Below are 23,164 nucleotides of genomic sequence, written 5' to 3' on the forward strand. Positions count from 1 at the left end.
TCCTGTAAGGTTCCTGCTGGCCCAGGAGGGAACACTATACATTTCATGAAATTTTAATGGCTAATCAAAGATGGGAGTGAATATAAACAAAGCACAAAATGAAAGGCATTGGTGTGTCCAGGAAAACCCATAGATGCTAGATGGGATCGGGAGCCGGGGACAAGTGTTCATAAGTCAAGTAGGAATAAGAAAGGGTTCCACAGATCATATTTTCAGTGTGGAAAAATGTAGCTTCAAATCCTCTCTCTTCTTTTTTTTAAAGATTTATTTATTTATGCATACAAGAACCAGGCTACAGGCCAGATGTGCGGGAGGGTGAGAGGATTCACCAGACAGAGTGGGGAGCAGAAAAGGCAGATTGACTGAAATACACTGCTGAGGTTAGCAGCAGGCACGACAGGAGAGGTCTACTGTCCTGTGTGGGATTCTTGCCGTTTGGCCGGGATCGAACCCGTGCTGCAGAGGCTGCAGAGAGCTTCAAAGTGTGCTCAACCCCCCACCAGGGGAGGGCCCACCTCCTCTCTCTATTTAAACCGTGACTAATGGTCAGTGTCCCAGCTCTGTTGGTGGGGGAAAAGGCAGGGAAGAGCAGAGATTTCTCTGGATGATAGGAAGATGTATGATTATCATGTGACATGTGTTTTTTGTCCTCTCTGATGAGCACTCCTGCCCTGTGGTGGGTTGCAGTAATGCCTTGGGTATACCTCTCTCCTAAGCAAGAAAGGTGCCTTTGTCTCCTTTGGCATTTGCCCTAGTTCTATGCCATTGCTTCCAGAGAGTAACACTTGAAAGTTTCTTACTGTCCCTTTGGTATGACCTCATAATATAAGATGATTGTGAAGATTTTGTAAGGTAATCCATATAAAGTGACTACATTCATGTGTATTAATACTTGGCACCAAAACTATGCTGGTCCCAGAATGAAAGGTCTTTTTTACTATGCTGCTCTCTATTGAAATTTTATGTCATAGACAAAGATATCCCTTGTACCAAAAATGGCTACACTATGTGGCCTGCACCAGCCTCTCTCATACATTTTGTTTTGGGTAGCCTCTTTCCCCAAATACCCACCTAGAAGTGCTTGGTGGATGCCTTTCATCTTGTCTCATTAAGTGCTCGTCCTCCTTTGCTTCCAGAACGCCTATGTCAACATCAACCGCATCATGTCCGTTGCTTCCCGCCTCTCTGAGGCCGGCCATTATGCCTCCCAGCAAATCAAGCAGATTTCCACACAGCTGGACCAGGAGTGGAAGAGCTTTGCGGCTGCCCTGGATGAACGCAGCACCATCCTCGCCATGTCCGCGGTGTTCCACCAGAAGGCTGAGCAGGTGAAGCCAAGGGAGATGCTGGTGGTGGGAAGGGTAGAGAAGAGGAAGAAGGGTAAAGTGATATAATATACTGACTCTGTGGAGTGCCCTACTCTCTTTCAAACACTAAAAACTCTGCTGCATAGTTGCAACTATGATGCATGTTCTACCCTTTTCATGGCCCCTATGTACATAAAAAAAATTTGATAATTCTTGGTGGCTCTGCTTAACATCCAAACAAAAAAGAACCTAGAGACTGCTAGTCCATTGTGTGTGTGTGTGTGTGTGTGTGTGTGTTGACTATCTGTTTTGTTTGCATTCCCTGGACATAGATCAAGGGGGTTAGAATAAACCAATCACTGCGTACTGAGAGAAGGAGGAAACTGATTTTACATGAAGTGATTGCTGTGGATAATAATAATATAATGATAATGCTGTGGATAAATATAATAATTATTTGTGGCCATTTACTTACTGGCATTGACCAGGGACATTTCTAACCCATTTTATAGAGAAGAGAACTGAAGCTCAGAGAGATAAGTGACCTGTCTGAGATCTGATGGTGTGTTGGAGCTGGTTCTAGCCAGATCAGGGAGAACCAATTATTAAATGCTAGGAATTCTGTGAGCTTGTTATTAAACACAGTCATTATTTTAAATTATACGTTTACATTAGATATGTCACATTAAAAACAAAGGTAGTAAACACTCATAGCTCACCACTCCCAATTATTTTTATGTGTTTTACTATTATTTTTGTTCTTAGTTATTTATAGCAATTTATAGAAATATGATAGAGTTGAATGCTACTGATTATCTCTTTCCAACTCCATATTCTTCATGGTGGCACATTGGTAGGTTGAAATAGACCAAGCTAAATTTTTCAAACCAAGAAAATCATCAAAGCCTTGAATCTTAAGAAACTGATGGAGAAAATATTGAAAATGCAGACTAAACTTAATAATGTGTCCTGTCACTGTTACATTGTGGATAGCACACAAAATTGAGGCAACATTTTTCTGACATTCAAAACTATTATTCTATTCAGTACAAAGTCACATGCTGATGAATGAATTGTGTTCTAACATAAATCTTCAGGTATCTTTTCACTTTTGTCTTATACCTCAATATAAGTGAAGAGATCAACTTTGTGTTGAAACTAAGTAAGTCTGTCATTCACAAACAAAGCATCCTATGAGAATCGATTCGCTATGTAGAGTTTAAAATAATGATGTTGCATATGTTATTATTCTTTTTAAAATATGTGCTTTAGATCCTTTATATCAATAAAGTTTATATAAATTTCCATGTGTAAACACACACATATCACATACTTGCAAATATATGCTAGTTGTTCAACATTTATTAACATACCACTGTGAAAAACCACACAATCTGTGTGCTGCTGGGATTTTAACCCAGGTATCACTAATATTAAAGCCTATGAGCTTACCTCTAAATTTCCTTCTTTGTATGAAATTTGGGTAACTTACAGATAATGGAGAGTCAGACTTAAGGTAATACCTTAAATCTCTCCCTCTGTTACCCATATAACATGGAAGGCAACATGGGATAATTTAGGGTCTAGACTTTGAGATCAAACACACATAGGCTGTAATCCCAGCCCCAGCACCATTTATTAACTCATGGGCAAGTCACCTTACCATTCTGAGCTTGTTTCCTCCTCTCTAATGTGAAGACATCATAAATTTTATGGTTGTTATATGGATTAGAGATGACATCTAAGTTACCTAGTGTGCTTTTTAAATGGTAGATATTACTGCTGGGGATATTTTCAATATACCAATATCTTTGTGTTTCCTCCACCTGAGTCCTCCCCTAAAACTTAAATACTTATTGTCACAAATCAAGGGAAACCACTCATAATGAAAGAGATCTAGCCATGCTTTTTAATTCTAGCTTATGGTAGAAGAAACTAATAGTGACTAGTTCACTCTTAAGACCATGCAAATATTCATGTCTCATCTGTCATATCTTCAACCCTACCAAACTCTTTATTTAAGGTTTATCTAGATTGGCAATGGATACTCAGTCCTTCCCTCTCTGTCATTCATTCTCTCTTTGAGCTGCCCATTTTATGGAAACTGTTATAGGACTCTTGTTAGAGTTGTACAGAGGTATCTCAGGGCCTTGAAGATATGCTCCCTCCATGACTGATACATAAGTGTAAAGTTGCTTTCAGTTTCCTCTATAAAGCAGGTAATGGGTGGAACAAAGAAATTTCTGAGATATTAGCAAGTCCATGCAACCTGATACTAGATGGCATCCAATACTCTTTCAAAATTGTTAAGAGAGAGCTTCATGTGACTTAAAAGAAAATACAGGATAAAAATCAACCACAGGAGCCATGGACTGAATGCTAACAGTGAGCCAAGACTAGAGCTTGAGCAATTGAAGAAAGCATAGTACCAAAACTGAGGTAAACTTCTATTTGTCAACTTCTATTTGATGTTTCCTGATTTTTATTAGTTTGGATCAGATGCAATTTTATTTGTATCTATTTTTTAAGTCAATTTCCCCAGGTATTACCTGTCCTTCAGGGAAACTCATAAACCATGCTTCTTTTTAGCTGGAAACTAAAAAACACTGAACAATGGACTCAAGACTATTTTTTCAATGCACTTATTTAGGCAGCTCTTTATTATCCTCATATGGGCTGTTCTAGGCAATGAGATAAAGTAGTATTTAGGCAATTAATTTAAATGGAGCTGTGCATCCAAGCAAGAGGAATCACAGACAGAGCCATTCCAGACTGTTGGGTGAAGAATTATTTGCATTTTAAAGGTTTATTTTTCCACCCAATAAATTTGAGTGATTTCAGTTAGCTCGTCCTTTTTTGTAGAAAGACCCATAGTCTTCTATAGTTGTTAATTTTAATTTTTTAATAATTTGGTGTCTGTCAAGATATATGCCAGTTTGTCATGTGCTTGGAGCGACTGCTGCTGTGAGTATAGCCTAGACCCCTAAACTGCCTCCCCACCTCTCTTACAAAGAGGGCCCAACATTGAGGATCATGTTGAGCATTAATCGCCATCCCCTGTGGCAGCGGTCCCTGCAAGTTCCACGGGATTCCTGATAGTCCTGTATGTAGTGTTCCTTGCTCCTTTCCACATTTCAGTGTACACCAACATTAAGTACACATTTGCTCTCTACATCCTGTTCCATTATGTGCAGTCCCTCATGTGTGTTGTGCATTGGACAAGCAGTTATCATGTATCCATGTAATGTAGTGAACCATTTCCACACCTGTATTTTACAGTCAATATGTAGCTATAATTTGTTGAGTACAATGATGGCTCCCACACCTCCAGTTTTATCATAGTCATCTTTCTTTGTGGAAACCACATTTCCTAGACTGGTAATGGGTTGGAGTTCTTACATGGGATTAGTGTTTGGAAGAAAAACACTCCACCCTCTGGAGCAGAGGCTACACTCTGTCTGAAGAGGTCCCAATGCATCTCCCCATGTCTATGTCATCTGCTCATTGCTTACCCCTGGTGCTCCCACATTGACCCAGCTGCCATCTCCTTCCAGTTCCTGTCAGGAGTGGATGCCTGGTGCAAGATGTGCAGTGAAGGTGGCCTCCCATCTGAGATGCAGGACCTGGAGCTGGCGATCCACCACCACCAGTCCTTGTATGAGCAGGTGACCCAGGCCTACACAGAGGTGAGAACCAAGCAAGATACCCAGGGACACTGGGGGTGTGTGCATACTGGTGGACAGCAAGAGCACTGGCCTGTATTCTGTGTGATAACCTGGCTTGGACTAAGAAGAGAGGTCATTTTTCTCCCTGAAAGCAGTATCTTTAGGTCCTTGATCTATGAATACTGGTGTTTCTGGCCAGAAAACAAAAGCAATGGAGCCATCAGCCACCACCGTCACAAGCATACATGCACACACATGAACACACACCTAGCTCATCATGTATAAAGATGGGATTCTCTACTCTGAGGGAGGAATATAAGAAAGCAAAGCTGTGCTTCCCTGCAGTTTGCTTTCTGGCTGTTGAACAGGCATGTGCACTTTAAACTTACCACCACTTCTATGAATCAGCTTATCAAAAAATGCCAATTTTCTTACTAGAAGTTCCAGAGGAAAACTTACCAAGGGGTGGTGATGAGTGTTTGTAGGAGTAAGCTGTGGCCATGGAAGGAAAGATAAAGACTTGTGCTGAAAAACCTAAGGCCAGGACAGGTTACAAACTTAAAAAGGGAAAAAATCTTCTTGACATTCCTTTCAAAGTAAAAGGAAAGGGGTTTATGGATGCATCAGTGTGGACATATACCAATAAGTTGGTTTGATAAAGGGTATAAATTCTCCTTTGACATGATCTTTCCTTTTCACAGGTCAGCCAGGATGGCAAAGCACTCCTGGATGTGCTGCAGCGTCCCCTGAGTCCCGGGAACTCTGAGTCCCTCACAGCCACAGCCAACTACTCCAAGGCAGTGCACCAGGTGCTGGATGTGGTGCATGAAGTGTTGCACCACCAGCGGCGACTTGAGAGCATCTGGCAGCACCGCAAAGTGCGACTCCACCAGCGGCTGCAGCTCTGTGTCTTCCAGCAGGATGTCCAGCAGGTAACAGGCTTCGTCCCTGCACCCAGCATGCATCCCAGACTGGCAGATGGCCTGAGTCCCTAACTAGGTGATCTGGCCTGAGAACATCTTATCTATGAAGGGAAAGGGCCATTAGCCCACAAGTACTTCTCTGCAAAAACAAACACAAAACAACCAGACTTGTTAGTTCCATGCTTCTCACCTAAGTAGCTTTATAGACTGGGCCTTCTCCTTCTTACCTTATTATGTTGAAAAGGGGGCCTTAGTCTGAGGAATAGCAATTCCTCACAATCATATTACATGGTTTTCTTCTGGGGAGAACTTGGCCTTTATTCAGGCATGATTTCCAGACAACTCTGGCACCTGTGGGGTTATTGAGCACTGTCAGGGTTGGGCCCCACATGAAATGATCTCACTTCTCAATCAGGGATGCAGGTGGCCTGCAGAGTGTGGGGTGGGCTACAGGTAAGGATATTGAGAAGGTTGGAATTAGAGAACCAGATTTAAAACATGGGCTATTGATGAATGTTTGTTCCATAATTAGAAGCCCTTGCTGGCTTAACCAGACTTTTGCATTATTCTACCGATGATGTCTTTTTCCTTTACTACAAGTAATAAATAAATGGTTATATTTCTGACTATTAATGGACAGCCTTGCACAAATACCCTTTTGGATGAAATAACTTATTATTTTCCCTTCATACTTTCTCCTTGGGGACCCCTGGGAGCTTTGCTCTGAGAACTAATATACTGGGGGGAGGGGAGCTGATGAAGAGCTGGGCACTGAGATAGAGGCACCTCCCTGCTGGGTTGCTGTGGGAGGCAAGCATGGGGACCCTCGTGTCATCAGCCTTTTCTGTGGCCACCACGAAATGTCAAGATTATATATGTAAACTAACATTTCACTCTCCTCCCACACATTGTGTGGTATTGACCAGGTGTAACCCAAAAGTATATCAAAATATAAATGGAAAATTTGAGAGCCAACTGGACATGTCTTCAGAGTGTTTGGTGCCCTTCACTATTGTTGGAAGGGGCTCGGGTGCTGGGCACCCTGAGATAGAGGCTGGATGGAAGGCGAGGGGGCATCCATCACTGACTGTGGCAGAGGGGAAGTCGCAGTACAGTCAATTCCCAGGGTAGATGGACTTTCAGGAGGTCCCCCCTTTTTGGGCCATCCTCCCTTGCAGTTCCTCCCTGCCAAATGGGGCAGTGATTGAGTCATTAGAGGTGACACTTCAGTCTCAGGAGAGATGGGCACTGCATATGTGCTGATCCCACTCTGAAACCCTTGTGGCCTGCTGGGAATGGAGAAGCAATGGATCAGTTGCCTGCTCCTGCCATCTGGAGCTGTCCAGATAAATATATTAGCCCTGAGCATAGGAGAGCACAGGAAAGCATCTGTGATTGAGACAGAACGAGGTGCCAGCCTCCGGGGGCACACACAGGAGTGTTACCCTTTCACTGAACTCTGAGTGATGCGTGGAGATTATCCTGACTACTGACTTCGCAACTTCCTGGGTGTGCTTGGCTTCCTGCTGTTTTCATAGCTGTTGAACTAGGTTGGGCACTTAGAAGGTGGGGGTGGGGAACTCTAAAGGCCTCTCCAATAGAAAAGAGTTAGCTAGCCCTGGACCATCTGGGAACTGCTCTTCTCAGACTTTCTGTGGCCACTGTGACATCTACACTAAAACTGAAAAAAAAAGTATAAGACTATACCTGTGGATCTTTTACATCATAGTCTTAAAAATGAAAGCATTTTTGGAATTGACACCCCATCAATCACCTCTCCTGTCCATTTCACCACGTGGGCACTATGCAAAAACAAGCAGAAGGTTATGAAGAAGATATGATGGAGGTTTGGATTTTCCCTGAGAACTGAATTCCCTGGGATGATTAATTCCATTGTTATTTTCAGCATATGTGAATATGACTTCTAGGGACATGACGTAACCACCCATTGCCCACTCCTCCTCTTACTCACCTATATCTGACATTTGAACACGTGTGCAAAGAAAAATGTGTGCAAAGGCTAATAAACCTGTGATAGATTTCAAATGATTATCTTACTTCCAACAACTCTTAGTACCTGAAGTCATAATGCACTCAGTGGTTAGAATGCAGGATTTGGATTTGGATCTCCTGGCTTCCAGCTATGTAGAAGCCTATCCTAATTGTTAGCATCAGACTGGACAAGTAATTTCCCTGCTCTGTGCTCCCATAATTTTATTTAATGTAAAAATGAAATTGCTATCAAAATCATATATGTATATTTATTTATTTATATACATCATTTCTCATGTTGCATATTTTATTTTTTTCTCCTCTGTTATCTCTTTAAGAGTAGAAACTACAATTTCATCCTCTCTGTAACTCCTGTAGCTCTTAGCTGTGTCTGGTATAAAGCTGGGCTGCTCTTTGTATTTGCACCCCAGTATCTGCTGCTGTGATTGAAAATCATTTAATCCCCCCTCTCAGTCCATCCATTAGTGGCTGGCAAGTATCTGTAGTCTGCCAAGGTAATTGTGATGTGAAAGTCTTAAGGGTTTCCGTTATTTACAGCCTAGACACAGGACGCAGGGACGTAACCTCAGTGCTCCTGAAATATGCTGGTGCTCGTAGATATTCAGCAAGGTTGGGCCTTGGCAGCAGGCTCAGCACTATACTGAGTTCTGGCAAGATGCCTGGTTAGATAGAATGAAACAAGATATACACATTTGATATAAAGGACATCTCCACCAGGCCTTGCCAGTCAGTGTGCAGGGCATTAATTAGAGTATTGATGGAACAGTTATAGGCAGAAGTGTGGGAAGTCAGAGTGGAGGCACAAAGGAGAAGAGAATTGATTGAGCCATATGGTCTGAATCCAAGATACCTGAGCACATGTGGAGTCCAGAGATTTTTACTCAACGGCCAGAGTGGGAAGCTTATGTGAAGTATCAGTGGCTGGAACAACACTGAATGGTGCATAAAAATATGGGCTCTGGAGTTAATGAAATCCTGCTCTGACAAGTCATGGTTGTGTGATTTTGAGCAAGTTGTTTCACCTCTGGTGTTTCAATATCCTCACCTTTAAAACTGAAACCATCTTAGTGCCTGTCATTCAACTGAATGAGATACAAATACAAGTCTGAGCATAGTGCCTGCAGGGCATGTAGTGACTCCTCTGTCAGTGCTGTCTGGGTTGTTAATCATTCTCTTTAAGTGGTACTCGGGCGCCCCCTGGCGTTTGTGCTGTTGGGGATTCCCAGCTTGATTTTGCTTCTGCAACTGCTTTGCTTGTTGGCTGAGTTGCTTTGTGAGTTGGCTGGTTAACAACTGACAAGATAGATACCATCCAGGGTCTCTATGTTCATTTTTTAAATTATATTATTTTTATTAAGGACATTTTGGTTTAAAACACTATATATCAACTAGGGATATAGATTCATACCACTTTAGCTGTGTGTTAGCACATCATGCCTACCACCAAAGCACCAAAAATCTTCTACTGTAGTCCATTGGGCCCCCTCACCTCTGTGCTCTCCATCCCCACTCTCAGCAGGGGTAGCCTCAGTTCTGCAGTTAGATTTCTATTGTGTTTTGGTTTGGTTTTCTATTCTTTTGTTTCTTTATATTCCATACGAGTGAAATCATCTGATGTTTGTCTCTTTTCCTTCTGACTTATTTTGTTTAGCATAATTTCCTCCAATTCTATCCATGTGGTCACAAATGGCAAAATTTCATATTTTTTAAAATAGCTGAGTAGTATTTTATTGTGCCACATATACCACAGCTCTGATAGGTATTGCATTGAATCTCTATATTGCTTTTGTAAGATGGTCATTTTCACAATGCTAATCCATTTTCTTGTGTATTCTTTTTCTTTTAATAAGTCTTACAGTTTTTGTTGTATGGATGTTTTGTCTACTTTGTTAAGTTAATCCTAGATTTTTAATTCTTTTGATATGATTGTAAATGGGATTTAAAAAAATTTTTTTGAGTTTATTGTTTGCATATAGAAACACAACAGATTTTTATATAGCCTGCCACTTCACTGTACTGATTTATTCTAGATTCTTTAGTGCAGTGTTATGGTTTTCTACGTATTTTGTTATGTCATCTGCAAATAGTGATAGTTTTATTTTTTCTTTGCCAATTTGGATTTCTTTTATATATTTTTACAGCCTAATTGCTCTATTCAGTACTTCTGTACTATGTTGAATAGTAGAGATGAGAGTGGACATCCTGTCCTCTACCTGATAATAGAGAAACAACTTTCAGTTTCTCATCATTGAATATGATAACCAAGGGTTTGTCATATGTGGCCTTTATTATTATGTTGAAAACATTTCATCTATCTCTGGTTTTGGAGGGTTTTTGGAGATGGATGTTGAATCCTATAAAATGCTTTCTCTACATCTGTTGATAAGATCTTAATTTTTATCTTTCCTTTTATTGCTGTGTTGGATTATATTGATTAATTTGTACGTGATGAACCATCCTTCCATCCCTGGAATAAATCCTACTTGGTCTTGATCTATGATCCTTTTAATGTATTGTTAAGTTTGGTTTGCTAAGATTTTGTTGAGAATTTTTGAATGTATTCATAAGAAGTATTGGTCTTTAGTGGTCTCTTTTTGTGATGTCTTTGTCTGCTTCTGGTATTGGAGTAATGTTGGCCTCATAAAATGCATTTGGAAACACTCCCTTTTTTTCAAATTTTTGGAAGAGTTTAAGAAGGATAATTTATTAGTTCATCTTTGAAAGTTTGTGGAACTCACCATCTGGTCCTGTGCTTTTGTTTTTTTGGGAGACTTTTGATTAATGTTTCAATTTCTTTGCTTATAATTGGTCTGTTTGGGTTTTCTATTTCTTCCTAATTCAGTCTTGGAAGGTTGTATGCTTCTAAAAATGTGCCCATTTGATCTAGGTTATCCAATTTATTGGCATAAAGACATTCATAGTAGTCACTTATGAGTTTCTATATTTTTTATATGTTTGTTATAACACCTGCTCTTCTGTTTCTAATTCTATTTATCAGAGTTTTCTCCTCTTTTTAAATTTTTTTTAATTTAAATTTTATTTTTATATTCCCCGTGCAATTACAACCCCCTTATTTTGACCCCAGGCCCCCCTTTCCCTGCCCACCACTCCCCATAGAGTGTCTCTGGTTCATAGCTGTTTGTTGATTTTTGATTTTCACTTTTTTTTTTTTTAAAGATTTATTTATTTATTTATACAAGCACTGGGTACAGTCAGAAGCGCAGGAGGGTGAGAGAATTCACCAGAGCCAGAGCAGGGAGCAGAAAATAGACAGACGAAGTACACTGCTGAGGGGAGCAGCGGGCACGGCAAGAGAGGTCTGTGCGCCATGTGGAACCCTCCCACGGCAGCCAGGGATGGAACCGGCGCTGCAGAGGCTTCGCAACCCAGCGCTTCGCAACCCAGCGCTCAACCGCTGCGCCACCAGGGAGGCCCTTGATTTTCACTTTCTTATAGTTATTCTTTTTCCTGGTCCCTTATTTAAGTTTTCTAGATTCCTGCTATAAGTGAGACCATCCGGTATTTTTCTTTTTCTTTCTGGCTTATTTCGCTGAGCATGATCCCTTCCAGCGCCATCCATGTTGCTGCAAATTGCATGTGTTTATCTTTTTTGAATGCTGAGTAATATTCCATGGTGTATATGTACCACATCTTCTTGATCCACTCATCTATTTTTGGGCATTTGGGTTGTTTCCAAAGCTTAGCTATTGTAAACAGTGCTGCTATAAACCTAGGGGTGCAGGTTGCTCTTTGGAATTGATGTTTCTGTGTCCTTTGGGTAAATACCTAGGAGTGGAATTGCTGGATCATATGGAAGCTCTATGTTTAGTAGGTCCAGAAATCTCCACACAGCTCTCCATAGTGGCTGGACCAGTTTGCACTCCCACCAACAGTGCAGGAGAGTTCCTTTTTCTCCACATCCTCACCAACATTTGTTGTTGCAAGTTTTTTTAATATGTGCCATTCTCACTGGTGTGAGATGGTGTCTCATTGTAGTTTTGATTTGCATTTCCCTGATTACAAGTGATGTTGAACATTTTTTCATATGCCTCTTGGCCATTTGCATTTCCTGTTCAGAGAAGTTTCTTCTTAGCTCTTCTGCCCATTTTTGACAGGATTATTTTCCTTTTTTTTTTTTTGAGTCTCATCAGCTCTTTGTAGATTTTTGTGATCAGTCCTTTATCATTAGTGTTGTGTGCAAAGATGTTCTCCCAGTCAGTGGGGTTTCTCTTTGTTTTGGTTATTGTCTCTTTTGCTGTGCAGAAGCTCTTTAATTTGATGTAGTCCCAGCTGTTGATCTTTGCCTTCACTATCACTGCTTTGGGTGATGTGTCTGTAAAGATGTCCTTGATGTGCATATCATGTAGTGTTTCGCCTGTATTTCCTTCTGTGTATTTTATGGTTTCAGGTCTTATGTCTAGTTCTTTAATCCATTTTGAGTTGTTTTTTGTGCATGGTGTGAGGTAGTAGTCAAGCTTCATTCTTTTGCATGTAGCGACCCAGTTTTCCCAGCACCATTTATTGAACAAACTTTCTTTGCTCCAATACATATTCTTTGCTCCTTTGTCAAAGATTAGTTGACCATTAATCTGTAGGTTTATTTCTGGATTTTCTATTTCATTCCATTGGTCTGTGTGTCTGTTCTTGTTCCAATACCTTGCAGTTTTGATGACTATGGCTTTGTAGTAAAGTTTGAAGTCTGGGAGTGTGATGCCTCCATTTCCTTCTTTTTTTTCAGGAGAGCTTTGGCTATTTGGGGTTTTTGGTGATTCCATATGAATGTCATCAATAATTGTTCTATTTCTTTGAAGAATGACATTGAAATTTTTATTGGAATAGCATTGAATCTGTATATTGCTTTTGGTACAATGGCCATTTTAATAATGCTTATTCTTCCAATCCATGAGCAGGAGATGTCTTTCCATTTCTTTGTGTCTTCTTCTATTTCTTTTAACAGTGTTTTATAGTTTTCTTTGTATAGGTCCTTTACCTCTTTTGTTAGATTTATCCCCAAGTATTTGATTTTTTTTTTGTTTTGATAATAAAAGGGATTTTTTTTTATTTCTTCTTCTTCAGATTTATTGTTTGTGTATGGGAAGGCTACTGACTTTTGTATGTTGATTTTGTATCCTGCCACTTTACTGAACTGATTGATTAGTTGAATTAGTTTTTCTGTGGAGTTTTTGGGGTTCTCTATGCATATTATCATATCATTTGCATATAGTGATAGTTTGACTTCTTCTTTTCCTATTTGGATTCTTTGTATGTCTTTCTCTTGTCTTATTGCTCTGGCTAGGACTTCCAGTATTATATTGAAAAGCAGTGGTTAGATTGGACATCCTTATCTTGTTCCAGATCTTAATGGAAATGCTTTCAGCTTTTCGCCATTGAGAATGATACTGGCTGTTGGCTTGTCATATATGGCCTTTATGATGTTGAGGTATGTTCCTTGTATCCCGAGAATTTCAAGGGCTGTTATCATGAATGGGTGTTGCACTTTGTTGAAAGCTTTCTCGGCATCTATTGATATTATCATACGGTTTTTATATTTCTTTTTGTTGATGTGTTGGATAACGTTGATTGATTTTCGGATGTTGAACCATCCTGTGTCCCTGGAATGAATCCTACTTGGTCGTGGTGAATTATCTTATGGATACATTGTTGGATTCTGATAGCTAAAATTTTATTGAGGATTTTTGCATCACTGTTCATTAGTGAGATTGGCCTGTAGTTTTCTTTTTATTGAGTTGTCCTTGTTTGGTTTTGGTATTAGTGTAATGTTGGCTTCATAGAACATGTTGGGTATTATCCCTTCCTTCTCAATTTTTTGGAAGAGTTTGTGAAGGATGGGCACTAATTCATCTCTGAATGTTTGGTGGAATTCATTTGTAAATCCATCAGGTCCTGGGCTTTTGTTTTGGGGAAGGTTTTTGATTACCATTTCAATTTCGCTACTTGTAATTGGTCTGTTTAGGTGTTCTATTTCTTCTTTATCTAGCTTTGGGTGATTGTAGAGTTGTAGGAATTTGTCCATCTCCTCTAGATTGTTGAACTTGTTTCCATATAACTGTTCATAGTAGATTCTGATTATTCTTTTGATTTCTGCTGTGTCTGTTGTGATTTCTCCTCTTTCATTTGTGATCCTGTTTATTTGTGCTTTCTCCCTTTTTTCCTTTGTGAGCCTGGCTAGGGGTTTGTCTATTTTATTTAGTTTTTCGAAGAACCAGCTCTTGGTTTCATTGATCTTTTGGATTGTTTTTTTTAGTTTCGATTTCATTTATTTCTGCTTTGGTTTTTATTATTTCTTTTCTTCTACTGGTTTTGGGGTTTTTTTTGTTGTTCTTTTTCTAGATCTTTGAGCTTCGAGATTAGGTTGTTTCTTTGAGTTCTTTCTTGTTTCTTGATGTGAGCCTCTATTGCTATATATTTTCCTCTTATTACTGCTTTTGCTGCATCCCATATGTTTAGGAAATTGGTGTCCTCCTTGTCATTCAATTCAAAGAATTTTTTAATTTCTTCTTTGAGCGCCTCATTAGTCCAGTGGTCTTCCAGTAGTGTGGGTTTCAATCTCCATGAGGTAGGAGAGTTCCTTGCCTTCTTTTTATGGTTTATTTCTAGTTTGATGCCTTCATGGTCAGGAAAGATGGTTGGTATGATTTCAGTCTTCGTGTATCTGTTGATGTTTGTCTTGTGTCCCAGTATTGATTGATCCTGGAGAATGATCCGTGTGTGCTTGGGAAAAATGTGTAGTCAGATTTTTTGGGGTTTAGTGTTATATAGATGTCTGTTAAGCCCAAGCGCTCTAGATCCTTATTTAGAGCTTTAGTGTCTTTACTTATTTTTTTTCTCGTTGATCTATCCATTGTTGACAGTGGTGACAGTGGTGTGTTAAAGTCTCATACTACGTATGTGTTTTCTCTGATGTCTGTTTTCAAAGATGACAATAGTTGTCTGATATATTTTGGTGCTACTTCGTTTGGTGAGTATATGTTAATGAGTGTTATTTCTTCTTGAAGTATTGTCCCCTTGATCATAATGTAGTGACCATTGGGGTCTCTTTTTATTTTTTTGAGTTTGAAGTCTGTTTTATCTGATATAAGTATAGCTGTTCCTGCTTTCTTTTTTGGTCCATTTGCTTGTAAGATTGTTTTCCATCCTTTAACTTTGAGCCTATTTTTATCTTTTGTAGCTAAATGTGTTTCCTGGAGACAGCAAAATGTTGGGTTTTGTTTCTTAATCCAGCCTGCGACTCTGTGTCTTTTTATTGAAGCGTTTAGTCCATTTACATTTAGAGTTAATATTGATATGTTAGCATCTGTATTTGCCATTGTGTTTGTCTTTCCTTTGATTTTATTTATTTATTCTTTTAATAACTTTTTTTTTTTTTTTGCCTTCTTTCGTTGTTATTTGTCCCTCTGAGGTTCTGGCTTTAGGACTCCTTGTAGTATTTTTTGGAGTGGGGGTTTAGTCATAATGAAATTCCAGAGTTTCTGTTTGTCTGGGAAGGTCCTTATTCTTTCTTCATAGAGGAAGGAAAGCTTTGCGGGATAGAGTATTCTTGGTTGGCATCTGTTTTCTTGAAGTCTGTTGACTATGTCTCTCCACTCTCTCCTTGTCCGTAGTGTTTCTTTGGAGAAGTCTGATGTCAGTCTGATTGGTTTTCCTTTGTATGTTATCTGTTTCTTCCCTCTTGTCAGCTTCATTATTTTTTCCTTGTCTTGGATTCTTGGGAGCTTTACCATTATGTGTCTTGCTGTATTTTTCCTTTCATCATGGAAGTTTGGTGTTCTTCTTGCTTCTTGTATATCAATTTTCAGCTCCTTCTTCATGTTTGGGTAGTTCTCTTCAATTATTTCCTTGAATATTCTCTCTGTTCCAAGGTATCTCTCCTCTCCTTCTGGGATTCCTATAACTCTTTTTTTTTTTTTTTTTTTTTTAAAGATTTATTTATTTATTTATTTATGCAAGCACTGGGTACAGTCAGAAGCGCGGGAGGGTGAGAGAATTCACCAGAGCCAGAGCGGGGAGCAGAGCAGGCAGAAGGACCGAAGTACACTGCTGAGGGGAGCAGCGGGCGGCAGGAGAGGTCTGCGCGCCATGCGGGACCCTCCTCTGGTGGCCGGGGAGCAGCCGGGGATCGAACCAGCGCTGCAGAGGCTGCGGGCAGCTTCGCAACCCAGCGCTCAACTGCTGCACCACCGGGGAGGCCCTCCTATAACTCTTATATTTCCTTTCCTCATGGAGTCAGATAGTTCCTGAAGTCTTTCTTCGTTCTTTTTCCTTCGTACTTCTCTTTCCTTTTCTGTTTTGGTTCTTTATATTTCCGTGTCTTCCAGAGAGTGCTTATTCATTCTTCCATTTCCTCTATTCTGTTATCACTGCTTTTCCAAGCATTCTTTAGCTCTTCTGTTAATCCTTTGATCTCCTGCATTTCCTTCATTTCCCTCTTTAGGGACTCAATTTCATTCTTCTGAGCGTTGTTTTCCTTAATGACTTCCATCAGTTTTTTTATCACGGCGATTTTAAATTCTTTTTCTGGAAGGCTCAGAAGTTCTTCCAACTCACCGTAGTTGCAAGCTGGTGGGTGTTTTATTTTATTTATTTATTTATTTATTTTTGTGGTGTGTCTTTTTTCTGAGGCATTGCTACTTTGCTTGTAGTTTTTCTTTTCCCTGCTGCCTGTCGTCTAATTTGCCTTATGCGTTGGGACACTGTGCCTCTGGTGCTGGCTGGCATTTTTTGGTGTGTTCTTTCAGGAGTTTCAGAAACTGGCAATCCAAACAAGTCAAAAACTGTTACGCCAGAAGTCTAGTGAGGCTGTGGAACTTTGAGTATGTTAATGGTCTCTGTCACAGAATCTCTCCTCCTTCTGTGTTTAGTTACAAAGGTGCGTCTTGAAGTCCCACAGACTTCCCTGGAGGTGGGGCAGCTGGATTGCACTCTGAGTTCCAAATCTCTGGATCCTCCTCTGGGCTCCGACTTCCTGCCAGGTGGGAGTGGGCTTGTGGGGGCTTTCAGCTCACCTCTGACTGCGCAGGGAACCTTCTCCCTCTGGCTCCACGGGGAGCCTTCTGCCAGATTCAAGCAGTCTTTATTGAAGAAAGGTCCCTATTCTAAAATGGCACTTTGGAGACAAGCACATTCTTCCATGCACCCGGTCTGCCCCAGCCGTGGGTGCCTGCTCCCCCGCTGGATTCGGACTGCTGGCCTGAAGGGGCCTGGCTTAGGCGAACTTCCCAGCTCACCTCTGACTCCTCTCCGTTTTCTCCCCTTTTTTCTTAGTGAGTCTAGCAGGAGGTTTGTCTATCTTGTTTACCTTTTCAAAGAACAAGTTTTTGGTTTCATTGATCATTTGTACTGGATTTTTTACTTCTATTTCATTTACTTCCTCTCCAATTTTATTATTTCCTCCCTTCTAGTGACTCTTGGTTTCATTTGTTCTTCCTTTTTCAGTGTCTTAAAGTGCAAGGTTAGAATATTTATTTGACTTCTTTCTTGTTTCTTGATGTGGGCCTGTACTGCTACATATTTCCCTGTTAATACTGTATTTGCTGTGTCCCACCTATTCTGGTAGCTTGTGTCTGAATTTTTGTTTGTTTTCAGGTATCTTTTAGTTTCTCCCTTAGGTTCCTCATTAACCCAATAGTTGTCATAGCATGTTATCTAATATCCAGATTTTTTAGATTCTCCCCTCTTTTTTTTTGTAGTTTAATATTTAATACCATCGTGCTCATAGAAGAACTTCATATGATTCCAGTCTTCATGAATATATTGACACTTGTTTTGTGAAGGATCACTGCTTTCTGATATCCTCTATCTTCTACATGTCCTTGACCCCCACATGCTATTTCTAGAGCTTTGAATAGAGGTCTAAAAGACTTCTTCAGAAAGACTCATACTTTAAAACTAGTGGGGAGCTACTGAACAACTAAGCAGAGGGAACAGGTGATCAGATGAAAGTCTGAGGTAATTTGGTGCCACTGGGGATTGAAATGAAGTGGGCAGATCCTGGGACCACAGCATGGTGTGGTCACAGAGCATGAACTAGGGTCACAGAAAGCAAGGGTGTATTTGAGAACTTTTATGAAAAAAAGCACTACAAGTTGCTGGGCATTTTCTTTTAGAAAACAGGAGAGGTGTCAAGTATTAATATGAATTTCTCAAAGTGTGTATATTGGGCCCCTGGCATTGGGACCTTCTGGGTGAGTGGGGGTGGGGAGGAGTTGTTAAAAAAAAAAAAAAGTGTGGTATCTATGAGGTATCTGTGTTTTAAGAAGAATCCCAGGTGATTCTTAAGCATTCTAAACTTTGAGAACCTCTAACTTAAGAGATTTAAGCCTTAAGGATAAGAAGTACAGCAGGCCCTCAAATAAGATCATTCCATTCCATGTCATTTAGTTATAATATGGATGAGGAAAAAAATCCTAGTTAATGTTGAACAAAACTAAAAGGACATTATTGATGATTTGTTGTTTCAAACAAACTGAAGAACTCCATCTTAGCTCCTGCCAGATTCCACATCCTTGCCCCCAGAAAGTAATTATTTTGAGGCCAATGAAGGAGAGTCTCCACACCATGAGGCATTTGCAACATCTTGTTAGGTTAAAGGCTCCAGTATACACAATGTGTAAGAGCACCCAGGACCTGCTTTCTTTATACATTGTTCCCTTTAAGGCTGTACGTTCCAAGAACCTATTGATGATGCTGAGTGAGGACTTACTGTATGATTTTTTTTTAATTTTTTTTTATTTGTAAAGATTTATTTTTATTTATTTATTTATACAAGCTCTGGGTACAGTCAGAAGCGCGGGAGGGTGAGATAATTCACCAGTGCCAGAGCGGAGAGCAGAGCAGGCAGAAAGACCCAAGCACACTGCTGAGGGGAGCAGCAGGCAGCAGGAGAGGTCTGCGCGCCATGTGGGACCCTCTTCCGGTGGCCGGGGAGCAGCCAGGGATCGAACCAGCACTGCAGAGGCTGTGGGCAGCTTCGCAACCCAGCACTCAACCGCTGCGCCACCGGGGAGGCCCTTGCTGTATGATATTACCGTAAACAAGCATCAAGCATCAAGGTGAGGAGATTTTCTCAGGGAGGTGTCAAAACAAAGACAATTTTCAGTCACTCCAGCCTTCTCTCTATTGGGAAGGGACAGGTGTGGGCTGGGTGGTGGAAGTGCCTCATGGAAGGAGGCCCCCAAAACTTTGGGTTTGGTGGTCTCCTAGCCAGTTTCCATCAGCATTGTATCTGTAAGGTAAAAGTATTGCTATTCTGAGGAGAAAGAGTGTCTGTATACTTGCTAGGTTTAATCTGAACCTTCTCAGAAAAATGATGCCTTTCCTACCACAGCAAACCATTTATTTTGATTATTCTTGTTCCAAAGAGGGGACTAGTAACTATGTATTTCAAGTGGTACTTGCATGCCTTCCAGTTGCAACCCTTTGGGGCAGCTCCGCCATACTGGCAGTGTGTGAGCATTTCCCTTCAGAACGAACTCTCAGTGCGCTGTGCAAGGAGACAGAAATAATAATTTGATGGACTGTCCTGGGTGCTCTTACACATTGTGTATACTGGAGCCTTTAACAGAACAAGATGTTGCAGTTGCCTGATGGTGTGGAGACTCTCCTTCATTGGCCTCAGAATAATTACTTTCTGGGGGCAAGGATGTGGAATCTGGGAGGCAGGAGCTAAGATGGAGTTCTTCAGTTTGTTTGAAACAACAAATCATCTTACATGGATCAAATTATGATACAAACTTAATAATCTATTTTGAATAAGATGATTCATGACAGAGAGCCAAAAGAGATTCATCAGAGTTGGCGTTCTGCTTCCACATCTGTTTGCAAAATGTTTCCATTTCCTTAATGATTTTTGTCCTTCATCACACAGGAATTTCTAAAATCAGATTAGTTGAGTTCATTTGCTCATTTATTCAGCAAATGTGCTTTGAGAATACAGCAGTGAACCAGACAAAGACACTGCCAACATGGAGTTTACATTCAGGAGCTGGTGATAAGACTCCATCACAGACAAATATGTAATCAGAGTGGTAACCAGTGATGTGTAAGCAAAGAACCCATGAACAAGTCATTGATACATTAAAGAAGAGGTTCCAGACATGGGAAATGGAACCTACAAAGTCTTGGGACAGAATAAGCAGGGGGAGGGGGTGCACCCATGAAAACAGGACAATGGCCAGAGTGCTCGGTGAGTAGAGAGCAGGAAAAGGGGCAAGCAGTTTGAAGAAATGGACTGTGGTCCAGATCAAATCAGACTTTTTAAAAATGTTCAAAGAATCTGGGTTTTCCAAGTATGACAGGAAACAACTGTAGAATTTCAATAAGGGGAATGCCATGATTTTGATATATGTTTAAAGAAATAGGTCTGGCTACCAGTGGATGGACTTGCCAAAAATAAATGGATGAAGACCATTTAGAGAGTTAGTGGGGTGAGTCAGGAAGGGTGATGGCTTAGACAAGGGTAGTTGTGGTGGGGAATAGTGTACAAGAAAGAGTAAACAAGAAAGATCCTCAGGCTTGCAGTGAGCAATTGGATGAATTATATCTTTTGTTTGCTGAGAAAGGAAAGACCTGGAGAGGAGGAGAGTGGGGCCAGGGAATCAAGAGTGCTGTTTTAGATATGTTAAATTAGAGGTGTCCATTATATGCCAAATTGCAGAGGAAGAGTAGGCAGATGGGTATATGAGTCTCAATCTCAGGAGAGAATTTAGGACTAGAAGTGCGAATATGGAAATTACCAGCACATAGAAGATATTTAAAGCCATGGAGCTGCATGAGATCATCAGAGAGTAAAAGAAGAGAGAAGAGGTCCAGAGCTGAGCCCTTAGGTATTCCAAAATTCAGAGGCTGGAAAGATTAGAAGGGCTAAGATAAGAAGACTGCAATGCAGATCAGTGAGCCAGGGAAACACTTGGTAAGGATAGTGTTCAGGGAACTAATAAAGAGATGTTTCCAGAAGAGGGCAGGCTTTTCCTCTGCAGTGGGATTTAGCAAGATAGGCATCTCTGCAGGTGAAAGGGCCACAGTGGACTCAGGATACAAAGTCAAGTGGTGAAAAAGTGATGAAGGATGACTTTGTGTGGAAGGGCAGCCCTGTACCGGGAGCCTCAAAGAAGGGTGGTCCCAAGAGGAGTGAGGTGTGCAGGGGCAGCCTGTTGCAGGCCGTGGGGGCCTAAGGGAGGTGAGCAGAGCATCTATGTAAAGAGGGTGGCCTGGCAAATGTACAGAGACTGAGCAGTTTAAAGAAGAAGCCACCCACAGGGACAGGGACTATGGTATACAGAGTCACAGCCTGGGCAGAGCGAGGAGGGCAACCATGCTGGGGAGGGCAGCCCACCTTAGAGCATCCGTACCCTAACAGGGTGAGGAGGTGTCCACACAGGGGGGATAGACAGAGGAAGTTTATTAGGAGGTGGTCTTGGAATTCACCGGAGGAAGGGAAGGGAAAAAGGACTGGACAGAGGGTGAAATCGATCTGCAATGTCATCTCACAGGGATCTTCAGCCAACCTCTGTGTGTTCTTATGATTGATTGACTATGCAGAACTGTCCCAAGTTCAGGAGAGAGTACTGGACTTTTATACACTGGAGTCCAGCATTGGGTGCAGGCCAGCCTAGGAAGGGGTGTAGCCTTGGCAAAATTGCTTCATCATCAAGGGCTGCCTGCCCAGCTGGTGGCATGCTCATCAGTTATGGGAAAAAGCCCTCTATGGCACAGCATCTACCACCTATCCAGTCTCAGGGTACCTCCCCCAAATGCTTATGAATTAATTACAAAGGGATTAAGAATAACTTATACAGTGAATAGGACTGGACGATGCCACCATAATTAAGTGATCAAAGTTAACATCACCATTAATGGAACAAATTGAAATTTTATCCCATCTGCGAGAATGCAGTAGAAAGAATAAGAATCATTTCTGTAATATTCCTGATCTTAATCATAAGAAAACATCAGACAAACCCAAATTGAGGGACATTTTATAAAGTAACAAACCTGTAACTGTTAAAAGTGTCAAAGGCAGGTAAGTCAAGGGTAGCCTGAAGAACAATTCCAGATTAAAGTGCTAAATACATCATGCAGCAAAAGGCTGCATCCTTTTTGCTCTAAAAGTCACTGTTGAGACAGTTGGCAAAACATGAATGGGGTTTCGGAATTAGATGGTAATGTCCCTGCCAGCATCACTTGGGTTAAATCTTAACCCAGGGTTTGATAGTTGTGTGAGCTCAGGTGAGTTAATTAATCTCTCCGAGGCTAATTTTCTTCATCCAGACCTGGGGGTTGTAATGAGATGATGTAGATGAGTTGATGGGCAGCGTGCCCTGTCTTAGTGCTTGACAAAAGGCAAGCCTTTTACAGACAGTAGTCTACTTCCAAGGAGGGATTTTACCCTCAAAGAATAAAATCATGAAATACTTGAGTTGCAAGGAGATTTAGGGAGCTGATCTGATCTAAGCATCTTCATTTGATGCAGTGAGGTCTAGAGAGGAGAAAGCACTCCCAGCTGGTTCACAGCTGATTAGCAGCAGACCTGGGACAAGAGCCCAGATTCCCCTTCACTCCAGGATGCTGTTTCTGTTAGGATGACAATGGTGGTGTTGTTTCAGTGGTGCTTTAGGAACCAAAAACACTGTTATATGTAAATAGAGTTTACAGGGCCTCCCCGGTGGCGCAGCGGTTGAGCGCTGGGTTGCGAAGCTGCCCGCGGCCTCTGCGGCGCCGGTTTGATCCCCGGCTGCTCCCCGGCCATCGGAGGAGGGTCCCACATGGCGCGCAGACCTCTCCTGCCGCCCGCTGCTCCCCTCAGCAGTGTACTTCGGTCCTTCTGCCTGCTCTGCTCCCCGCTCTGGCTCTGGTGAATTCTCTCACCCTCCCGCGCTTCTGACTGTACCCAGTGCATGTATAAACAAAACAAACAAACAAAATAAATAAAACATGCCTCTATAAAAAAAAAAAAAAAAAAGATTTAAAAAAAAAAAAAAAAAAAAAAAAAAAAAAATAAATAGAGTTTACATACCAACTTAAAAGTTGTTCTAAAGATGGTTTTCTCTGAGCATAGGGACCTCTTGCACTGCACTGGGTAATGTTTGTGGGGATCCTCTAAATCCTAGATTCTATCATGTTAGAAACATCCCCAAAAAATTAGAGTCCTAGAACAGAATGTAGCTAGGCCTTTGATTTTTCTCACATTAACTCAGTTGTATTCATGGCCACTGTTCAGAAAATATCAATAGTTCTCTTC

At 41.0% G+C, this 23,164-nt stretch overlaps 1 protein-coding gene across 11 annotated transcripts in view; it reads left to right on the top strand.

Moving 5' to 3' along the window:
• KALRN (kalirin RhoGEF kinase) overlaps window positions 1-23,164 on the top strand; it is a gene marked incomplete at both ends in the record, with an annotated part of 649,897 nt that overhangs the window by 285,050 nt on the left and 341,683 nt on the right. For all 11 annotated transcript variants that reach the window (XM_084231955.1, XM_084231959.1, XM_084231961.1 and 8 more), the window contains 3 exons: window positions 1,137-1,328; window positions 4,862-4,993; window positions 5,674-5,904. In XM_084231955.1, coding sequence (XP_084088081.1) covers window positions 1,137-1,328; window positions 4,862-4,993; window positions 5,674-5,904 — 555 coding nt within the window. The remainder of the gene's footprint in view (window positions 1-1,136; window positions 1,329-4,861; window positions 4,994-5,673; window positions 5,905-23,164) is intronic.

The sequence above is a fragment of the Talpa europaea genome (genome assembly GCF_964194135.1).
Source record: "Talpa europaea genome assembly, chromosome: 4".
Taxonomy (NCBI): Eukaryota; Metazoa; Chordata; class Mammalia; order Eulipotyphla; family Talpidae; genus Talpa; species Talpa europaea.